This window comes from Festucalex cinctus, chromosome 1 (assembly GCF_051991245.1).
Source record: "Festucalex cinctus isolate MCC-2025b chromosome 1, RoL_Fcin_1.0, whole genome shotgun sequence".
Lineage (NCBI taxonomy): Eukaryota > Metazoa > Chordata > Actinopteri > Syngnathiformes > Syngnathidae > Festucalex > Festucalex cinctus.
Window position 1 is genome coordinate 65,186,267 of NC_135411.1, and position 10,635 is coordinate 65,196,901.

Here is a 10,635-nt window from a genome sequence, read left to right on the forward strand (position 1 = left end):
GTTTGTTTTGTAAACAGCGGGACGTTTCTGTGGAAAGAGTGTTTACAACCCTCCAGCCAATCGCAGAGCGGGGGGTGGCGTGTCGCAAACGGGTCCGGGCGAACGTGTCGGCTGCGTGACGTCACTCCCGCGGCAATTTGAAAGCACGCACGGATTTTTTTTTTTCACTCACTCACTCATTCACTCACTCACTCACAGAAGCTTACGTGTGTGAATGAGTGAGTCACGTTCCCATAAAAGGTGTGCACACTTGGGTAATCACATTCTATCAATTGATTTTTAATAATACTGATAAATTGAGTTAAAAGGTTACATTAAATGAAGATGAATCTTAAAATAAAAAAAATAAAAAAATCTCATCTAAATGTTTATTTCATAAAACCCGGCATTTGGTGTGTAGATTCAATATCAATATCAATAAATTGTACCGTGGCCATTACTGCCATTGAGGGACGATAAATACATGTTCACTGTGCTCACTTTAAATTGAAGACCAAACACACAAAAAGATGCATACTATACTGAGTCAAATTTATACTACTTACTTAGTCAAAACACGGATCAAAATAAGGTTTCTACTGTAACCAGGAAAGTTGAAGACAATGCAAACAATTCAGCTAAGATATTTTAAATGCGAGTTGATTTCAATTCAATGATTATAGATTTACAAACAGATCTTAAGGAACTTGCTTAATTTGTGGTGGTATCAATCGGCCTCTGTGGGTTTCATACCATTTTCAATAAGTTGATGGTGATCTCCACAGGGACAATTTTGCCTTCCTTGATAAAGTTGGCGATGAGAACGCCACACTCTGATCCCTCTCTGGCCCGTTCAGCCCGCAGCAGGTCTCCAGCTGACAGATGGGTGTAGTTGTAGTTCTGCGGTACAAAGCAACACAGAGCTTTCAATCTGCATATTGTCCTATCCTTGGGCACAAGGAGGACTGGTCGTCAGTCAGTCCATCTCAATCACAGGGCACGGAGCGAAGCAACAATTCACAATAACTGATATAAGCACGCCAACCTAATTATTATATAAAAACACTCACCTGTGAGGCAGTTGTGCTAACCCTTATTCCTCCATTCTGCCTTGTATTTTCCACATTTGTAGGGGAGAGGATTTTTTTTGTTGTTTTTTTTTTTTTTTAATTGAAGCAGCTTAATCCCTTGCACACCATGAACTTGAAAGTTACTTCCGGGAAAGTGCTTTTTGGACCGAATGAATAAAGCCTCTGTGTACAGCTGTCATTCAGGTCTGAAAACCATACGTGAAAACCAACAGCCAACACCCAGCAATACACACATACGCACACGGACACGCAACCACGCTAGAGTAGTAATGACAGACCTGATGACTCAAACAGGGTGTGTGCGCGTGCGCGTGTGTGTGTGTGTGTGTGTGGGGGGGGGGTGTTTGCCCTAACAGACAATATGCGTTTCAAAGGAGGGTTCATAAATTGAAATCCCCAATTTTATATTAGGTAGTGGATGAGTGCTTAGCTCAATCAACTTCCTGTGAGGTGGTCACCGCTTGCATGTTCTTCCTGTACCCGCGTGGGTTTTCATCGGCTTCCTCCCACTCAAAAATAAAAATGCATGTTAGAGCATTGAAGATTGTACATTGCTCTAAAGGTGTGAATGTAAGTGTGAATGCCTGTCAATGCTTGTGCCCAGGCCATTGACCCTCTCACACATAAACCAATACACTGCAACGGAAAACCCCATACTGTATACACTCGCTTTTAACTCTAAGTGTATATAATGTATTGTTTTGCTTTGGTGGTGGTTGGCTGGATCTTGCTTCATACCTGGGAATGTTAGTTTTTGTTCTCATGTGATCCAACAAATGTGGAACTTCACAAATACAGTCACAGTTGAGCAACTAGGTATGCAATTGTACAAGTTAGAAAACTAGGCAGACTAGCAACAGATAGCATCTTCATAGAACTAAAGTTCAACCAACTCGGCGAATGGAATGTCTGCGTATATGTTCGTGCACATGTGATTGAATTTGAACGGATGGATGGCTTGTCATCTCTGTGTGGGCTGGTTTAAAGGTTACATGGACAAGTGCATCCCACACACATACACTGACCCTTTTACACAACACCTGCTATCCGAATTTACGGATAAGGTTACAAATACGGCATCTTCAGTTTGGATTATTTTGACCATATATGGATACTAATTCAACAGATGGGATTTTAGCAAGTTTTAGAACCGCATAAAGGCTCAGCTATTCAGAAATACTTGCCTATGCTCATATTCTCTGTGTAAAGCAAAGTATCTCACATAGACTACTCAAACATAGGGCGTGATTACTTTTTCCACCTATGATAATTAACCAACTAGCCAGCCAGCTAACTAGCGCATATTCATTCAGAAGACAACCGGAAGTCAGTGAAGCGGCGATAATACTTATAATCCTTAGTCGTGATTTTTCACTGTCCATTGTAAGAAGTCACATTAAAGGCGTTTGAATCACTCTCGCCATCTCTTGCAGCTTACCTCGACGATTTTGGCGCATTGGGTGCCTTTACCGGCACCAGGCCCTCCCAGCACGAACACAACCTGCGGCGTCTTCATCGCACACACCCGGGAGAACAGGCTCGGCACCCTCTGCGCAACGTTATTCACCAAACGGCCGATCATAAACCAGCCACTATGGCCCCTAAAGTGTCGAGCGGCACGTCTCGGGTAAGGGAACACGAACAGAAGCCCGGCTAGCCGTTGAATGCGTGTCAATACCAGTGAAAGGGACCGAAGGACACCACTTCCGCATTGGGGCTCGACGACGTCCAATGAGAGCTTCGGATTCTTGTGACATAACACGCGTGGTGTGTTTTTTCTCCCCTAAGAGGTCCGGTGACGCCACTCCCCTGGCTTTCCAGCATCAGCACCTCCAAAACCAAGAACTGAGCGCACGGAGAAGAAAAAGGATGCTCTCCCGTATCAGCATCGAAAGACAGCGGATATATTTTTTCCCACATTTATCTCGCTTCCGTTCATGATGCACCATTCATGCATTTGTAAGAATGGAACCACAGCACAGACAGCCGGGCTTTAAATTAGCGACAGCCTCTCTTTCTCAAGCATCTTCGCCGGCCTTCATTTGACGAGCTTTCTTCTCTTTTAGTGATGCAGAGCATAGGTTTTATCTTTCCAGGGCACCGCGTGAATGTAGACAAACAAAAGGAATCCAATCCCCCCACCCTGTTTCCTTTTGACGCACCTGTCAGCCCGGCCGCAGCTTGACATGACAGCAGCGCGAAGCCGGCAGTCGAGCAGCAGCAGGATCGAGGAGCCTCCGAAGAAAGGAGTCTCCGAACGCACGGCAGAGAATCTGAATCAGCAGCATCATCAGAAGCAGCCTCGGGGAGGCCGGATTGCAGTTTGTGGGGACGAGCGCCAAGGGCAGTGCGGCAGTCAGGAGGCACACCAGGGGGAGGAGGCTGCAGAGATCTGTGATACTTCCTCCCCAGTCCCTACTGCACTCTCACCTCCACATCACCCCAGATATTTTCCCACGCAGGCTGCTTTTACATTTGATGAATGGTGACTGGTTCTGCAGACAAGGGTGGAACCTGGAATGGGACTGATGTGCATGCTGGTCAGGTGTCATTTGCTCCCTTGTTTATTGCTCACTCTGCTGGTCACCTGCACTATGGGATGTATTCAAAGCATCGCGTGCAAGCCCCGCATCAGACGGGAGAATATTGTGGTGTATGAGGTGTCGGCCTCAATTGACCAGTGTCCCACCATCATCGAGGAGAACTCGCCCATCGTGCTTCGCTACAAGACGCCGTACTTCAGGGCCTCGGCGGGAGTTGTGATGCCACCGGTGCCCCGGAATGAAACTTGGGTGGTGGGCTGGATCCAAGCTTGCACCCAGATGGAGTTCTACAACACGTATGGTGATATTGGCATGTAAGTGCGATATACAGAAGCCCCAATTAAGAGTTTTTCTAGATAGGCTACAAACTGGTGAGTATTTTACTCATTTCTTTTTTTTGGTTTAACGGTTAACCTGAGATAGGCCTACTACAAGTGCTGTATGGTGGCAGGTGATACACAGCACCCAATCTGTGTCCTTTTCTCCTTTTCCCGCCGTAAGGTCCAGCTGGGAACTACCAGAGCTGCGGGAAGGTCGGGTGAAGGCAATCAGTGACTCCGATGGAGTCAGCTACCCGTGGTATGGTAACACCACCGAGACGGTCACCCTCACCGGTCCCACCTCCAAACCATCCCGCCTGACAGTCAGCATGAATGACAACTTCTACCCGAGTGTGACCTGGGCCGTTCCCATCAGCAACAGCAACACGCCCATGCTAACCCACATCACCAGGGATCAGAGCTTCATCACATGGCTGGTGGCCATGAACTCCATCACCAAGGTACGACAAAAGATGGGAAAAGGCCACTTACTATTGAGGCACTTACTTGCTAATGCAAGCGCACATTGAGTTCCTCCACATATTGACTCGGTTGACAAGCATATTATGTGTCCCTTCATCTGACCATCAGCATGGATTTTAAACCTATAAGGGCCAAAACACGTCTTGTGAAAATTAAACTGCACTAAAAAACTAGCCACTAGAGGGTACTAAAACTGCACAAATGGAAATCAACCTGACTTTTTTAACAGATGTGTTGCTTTTAATATTGTGACGACGACGACGACGACGATATATTGTGACAGTTTTAATATCGCAATATCACGAGATTGCCGTTATTGTTACATGCCTACTATTTAGGTGAGAGGCAGATTAAACCCAGGATTGGTATACATACACTAAAAAAAAAAAAAAAAAAAGACACCAGAATTTCACGATTAACAGTCTTATTTTACAGTAATGTATTGTAATTAAGTTCCCCTGTAATATCCCGATGAATACCCATATAAACTACAGCATCCTTGGATTTGCAACATTTAACTGTTATATTATAGTAAAATCCTGCAATAAAAAAATATGTTGTATCACAACAAGGCCTGTAATATCACAACACAGTAAAAAAAAATGCAAGAATTTCCTGTAGTTTACACCAATTAACCGTTATTTTACAGTGAAATCCTGCAATAAAAATGTGTTATATCCCAAAAAGGCTTTTAATATCACAGCAACACAGTAAAAAAAAAAAAATGCAAGGATTTAACATTCAACAGTATTATTACAGTGTAATATTTTAATTCAAAATTTACAACAATACATTGTAAATTGCTGCGAGTACATTTCACAGTATATTGCTAATCCTTACTGTGGTCATGCAAAACTTATCCAATTATTTATTGTTGATATTACCGGTATTTATTTATTGTTTATACCAGCTTAGTGGCAAAGTGGTAGAGTGTCCGCCCTGAGACTGGGAGGTTGTTTTCAATCCCCGCTGGGTCATACCAAAGAGTATGGGACCAATTTTCCTCACTGCTTGATACTCAGCATTAAGGGTTGGAATTGCGGAGGGGGTGAGATCACCAAATGAATCCTGAGTGTGACCCCTGCTGCTGCCCACTGCTCCCACAGGGGATGGGTCAAATGAAGAAAAATTGATTTTGCCCCACTTGTGACAATCAGTGGTACTTTAGTTGTGAAATCAGTGATTTCTAACATGAAAAAGGTTACAACCTGTTTGTTAAATACAGTGGCTCACAGTTATAACACTGAAGTTTGAGATCAATAAATAATACATTTTCATACAAATCTTACAGTGTACATGTACAAGTTGACTGAATGGTATTTTCTAAATTGAGTAAAAAAGAAATCGTAACAATCGACTTGTAAATTCATATCGTGATTAATCGGTATCGAATTGAATCGTGACCTATATATATATATATATATATATATATATATATATATATATATATATATATATATATATATATATATATATATATATATATATATATATATATATATATATATTACTAGGGGTGTGCTCAAAAAATCGATACGGCAATATATCGTTGCGAGCCGCATTACAATACATGTATCGATACGCAGGCGTCAGAATCGATATTGCTCGTTAACTTTAAATAGGCAGCTAACGTTTGCCTTTGCAGCTTGCATTGTACCTAAAAAATAAAAACCAGCAGCGTCTTTGAAGTTAATTGCCTTCAATTAATGCAAAAATAGCTCACCAGTGATTGGACAATGTATCTTGCTAAGAAAAATTAAATCACAGGAAGAATATCAACATTTATTTACTTATAAACTTAACATGGCACATGTGTCTTAATGTACCAATTTTGTTTAAAAATGAAATAGAATGTGTTACATAAAAAATGCTGTTTTTATTTCCTCAAATATTTCAATTAAGCACATTTTAGAGCATATGACTATTATAAAATGCAAGTAAATTAATGTAAAATATCAGGATACATATCACCTTGAAGATCATGTATTGGGATACATGTGTATGTATATGTATCGCGATACGTATCGTACCGTGACCCCTGTATTGTGATACGTATCGTATCGTGAGGTTGGCGGCAATACCCAGCCCTAGAAATCACAGCAAAAAATTTTGCAATGTGTGTATAGGGCCTTCATAAAGGGCCCTATGTTCGTGCCCAGCACAAGTCTAGCGCAAAGCACAGCTTAACTGTGCCCGTAGGTGGCGTTTTCTTTCTTTTGTTATTTTCCTAGACTTTGCACAGGTAGAATAAATGTGACCTATAACCAGTGTTGGGAAAGTTACTTTATAAAAGTAATTTGTTACAGTTAATCATTACTTGCTCAAAAACGGAATTGAGTTAGTAATTAGTAATTATTTTGAAAGGAAAGTAACTCATTACCAGGCAAAGTTACTATTTTTACTACATTATTATTATTATTATTATTATTATTATTATTATTATTATTATTATTATTATTATTATTATTATTTTATAGAAGGATTTCAAATTATGTTCAGGCCGGGTTTTCATTGATTTTTGTGAATATCTATGTCACACAAATGTATGACTCCATTATGACAGATATTATATATGTTCTACCACTGCCAATTACTACAGCAATCAGAATAAAATAAATAAATAAATGAATATAAAATAGTGGCTATATGGTGACTGGTAGCACATTGGTAGCACAAAGTCATTGGAGGAGAGAACTGTGAGAGAGGAAATAAAAATAAACAACTGAGATAACACCCTCTTATAACTAGGAAATTATTGTGTTGAGAATTAATCAATCATATTCAAGTTTTTGTTAACTCATGTTAGTTAGTGCACATCTGCCACCATTTAAAGCTACTATATGGAGGATTTCCCCCAAAAATATCTTAACAATAGCCTTTTTATTTGACCATTTATGACTGAAACATATTCTAATTAGTAGATCAACATCTTAGCTGTTCACAATGGGTACTCCTACAAGCCTCTGGCCAATATTATTTAGGAAGCGTCCGGTCCGAATCCTTCGAATTTCCCGCCCTCTGTCTGCGGGATGTGACTTCATGCGCGTCCTCGTCAGTTGACGGAACTAGTACAGATTTTCGCTGCCCCAGACACCCGCTGTTGCTCCGCGGAAGGCTGCTTAAAAAAAAATGAAAACAATGTCAAGTGCCACGAAAAAAATAAAAAATAAATCTAAACTTGATAGTGACCGACGCCGGGCAAGAACGAGAGTGAACATTGGTTTGACATTTCAGCGGTGGAGAGCGTTGAGATCGGACTTGGATTAGAAAAGTGATTCACAGCTGGCTTTCTTTCTACTCCAAAAGGTAAGAAGCGAGTATCTTGACATTTAGAAAAAAATGTGTTGTTTTCAAATAGCAGTAACCTCAAGATCGATCACTTCTCGGTCGTAACTATTGGGGTGAAAGTGAGGTGGACGGCAACATTTAGCGTGAAAGGGGCGGCAAAGTTGAATGTAATAGAACAGAATGACTTTATGAAGAACAGACGTTCCATTCCGCGGCGTTTCAATCAGACTAAATCTTGCCTTATTTTCCGCCGTGAAAACAGCCTATTGTAGCTACATTATGCTAACGGAATGTGAACGGTACTACTGAATGGCGACAACATTCACGGCCATATCACACTAAGTAGTGAATGGGTCTATATGTTTTTCACAATCGTCAATTTCCATAAATGACAGCCCACCTTTCGGCTCATGCACAATGACGCTAGCCTGGGGACGACATACACTAATAATGACTAGAATCAGGTTGACGTCCGTCGAGCGGGGTGACTACAATATGTAACTGCATATTAACATCGGAATGAGGTCCAATTAATTGACGTAATTTGCACATCGTTTTGGAGTACAGCACAGGACTGGACTTTGACCGACTAAAGCAATGTGATCTGCACGTCCCGTCGACATCGATTGTTTAGTGAGGATCGAGAATCTCATCCCGTGAAGTGGCCAGCTTTGTATAACATTATAAAACTTCTTACCTCTGAAAACATAGTTTAATTGGATATGAAGATCCCAGTCTTCATTGTTGAGGTCGTGCACGTACGAGTGTGCGCAGTGTGTACGAGCGTGCAGTGTGTTTTCGGCCACAGTTGGCAGGAGCGATTTTAAATTTTAAATCTTCCATATAGCTGCTTTAAAGTGCCTCTGATTTGACCGAAATAAATTTCAGATGTTCTAATAAACTTTCTAGACATTTTTTTTGCTTTCTAGCAGAAGCCTGAAGGTCAACTAGATGAGGTGTCATCAAAGCTATCTCCTGCATTATGCATCTGACTGTTACCTTTGTCTACTTTTTCAGGAACGGATTGTCCTGCAGACGGTGCGGTGGCGTATGCGGGTAGACATTGCAGTGGAGCCCGACATGCCACTGGGCTCCCGGGCCTCGCTGGTAGGTCGGCCTTATCAGGAGCAGCCGCACATCCTCAACTACCAGGAGCCCATCCCTCCCAACGCCCTGGGGAGGCCGAACGCCAATGACGCCCAAGTGCTAATGTGGAGGCCACGGCGAGGAGCGCCGCTAGTCGTCATACCGCCAAAATGAGAGACTCCCAAAAGTTGTTGTTTCGTCTTGCCAAAACAGAAGATGAGGGTGATGAAGCCAACAAAGGAACTGATGTGTGAAGCATCTACAGAGATCTGGTGTTGCGTCAAGTGTTGTTTGGCCATGATCTGCAATTAGAAAGCTTTGCCAGCATTTTTACAACAAGTGAACTCTTTTTAGCTGTGGCGCCAGAGGTATTTGAGCCCCGACGAAAACTTCATCTTGCATCCTTACCTAAATCTTATTGCATGCGATGAGTGAGAAAAACTGTCATTGAAACGATTTAAGACTCGTATTTGTTTTGTATTCCTTAAAGCGTTTGTGATGCAGACGTCACATCAGCCAAAAACAAACCGCAGGCTGATGATACCTCCTTCGTGCCATTAAAGGCCTTCATCAGCACACTCATTACCAGAGTTAAAGAATGTATTCAGATTATTTAAGATACTTTAAGTATTATATTAATCTTTTTCGTTAAGAGGACTATTATTGTTACAAGTCAGTATGAAAATTACAAATGAAAAAGACATCTGCTGGGGTTTAGAGCACAATGAATTCATAGAGAAAACATTTCATTTCGAATTGTAACTTTACCTGCTACCATATTGAGAATATTATTCATAATGCTTCAAATGGGAATGATGGCAATTATGTAGAACAGTCATATTTATTACATGTGTAAATGACAGAAACAGTCGTGTGAATGTGGGTCTAAGCAGGCCAACTCATCATACCAAGACATTGCTACATACATTGTACATATATTTACAGACAATCAGGGAATCTGACTATCCTCCTGTTACTTCAGAGTGGAATTACTGTAAACCACAACATATTTTGACAATGATAAAAATCATTGTTATCATATGGTACAGTAGCTGTGTAGCAGTGGTTTTTATGTGGATAATCACCAACAAGAGCCTTCCCATGTCACGGTTCTAGTCCGGTTCATGCTGAGCTGCGTCCACGGCTCTGCCTGCCACTCCACAGACAAGTCGCATGGCTTATCCTCCATCTGTGCTTCTCTCCAGGTTCATGTCTCATCCTCCCATCTGCCTCCTTCCGCGCTTGTCTGTCCACCTCTGCACACACGCACACCACTACCTCCATTCCAAACTGCTCATTTGCTCTGAAGGCCACAACTATGCAAAGGTTGTCTGAGTATAAACAAAATCTGAAAAATATCAGTTTCACTGTTATCATCATCAGTTATTTGTAAGGGTATTTGTTGAATAAAATGGCCATTACAATCATGTAAATACTGAAAAGATGCTCTGGCGGGTTTTATTGATTCACCATGTATCGTGTTGCTGCACCGCCACTCATTCAGCAACATTTGTCTGTTGCTATAGAGACTGGTTTGGGTTTCTCAGAGTGCAGAGGAACTACAGAACAATTTTCAAAGTCTTCATCTGTGTGTGCGTGTGTGTGAAAGAGAGAGCGTGCATACAAGTGCATAGGTCCAATATCCATTTCTATTTGAAGTATCAGGGTATAGCTCGGTAATTCTCTGTTGAGTGAAAATAAAACTATCTTTTAAATTTCACGTATCACAGAGAAGACTGTTGTGAACAAGCCTGCCAAATTTAAATCAATTCGAAAAATGCCATGTATATGAGACAAGGCTTTAGATTAACGAAAAATCAAGCCATTCTGGTGGTTGGGATATAA

General features: G+C 41.5%; 2 protein-coding genes across 2 annotated transcripts in view; one reads left to right on the forward strand and one right to left on the reverse strand.

Moving 5' to 3' along the window:
• Nucleotides 1-2,809, reverse strand: part of cmpk (cytidylate kinase) — an 18,015-nt gene extending 15,206 nt beyond the window's left edge. Inside the window, exons 1-2 of the mRNA XM_077503232.1 lie at nucleotides 2,509-2,809; nucleotides 733-879 (exon numbers count right to left, since the gene is read on the reverse strand). Coding sequence (XP_077359358.1) covers nucleotides 733-879; nucleotides 2,509-2,652 — 291 coding nt within the window. The 5' untranslated portion in view covers nucleotides 2,653-2,809. The remainder of the gene's footprint in view (nucleotides 1-732; nucleotides 880-2,508) is intronic.
• fam78ba (family with sequence similarity 78 member Ba) lies at nucleotides 2,345-10,223 on the forward strand. Its single transcript, XM_077503221.1, has 3 exons — nucleotides 2,345-3,927; nucleotides 4,115-4,394; nucleotides 8,722-10,223. Exons 1-3 carry the CDS (start codon nucleotides 3,590-3,592, stop codon nucleotides 8,962-8,964), a joined length of 861 nt encoding a protein of 286 aa, XP_077359347.1. The 5' UTR covers nucleotides 2,345-3,589; the 3' UTR covers nucleotides 8,965-10,223.
• The last annotated feature ends 412 nt before the right edge of the window (nucleotides 10,224-10,635 follow it).

Bases quoted from the DNA above. Each gene is read 5' to 3' on its own strand.
- fam78ba (XM_077503221.1), top strand. From the start codon at position 3,590: ATGGGACTGATGTGCATGCTGGTCAGGTGTCATTTGCTCCCTTGTTTA. The intron at 3,928-4,114 runs GTAAGTGCGATA...TCCCGCCGTAAG, and splicing joins ACGTATGGTGATATTGGCAT to GTCCAGCTGGGAACTACCAG. The intron at 4,395-8,721 runs GTACGACAAAAG...CTACTTTTTCAG, and splicing joins CCATGAACTCCATCACCAAG to GAACGGATTGTCCTGCAGAC.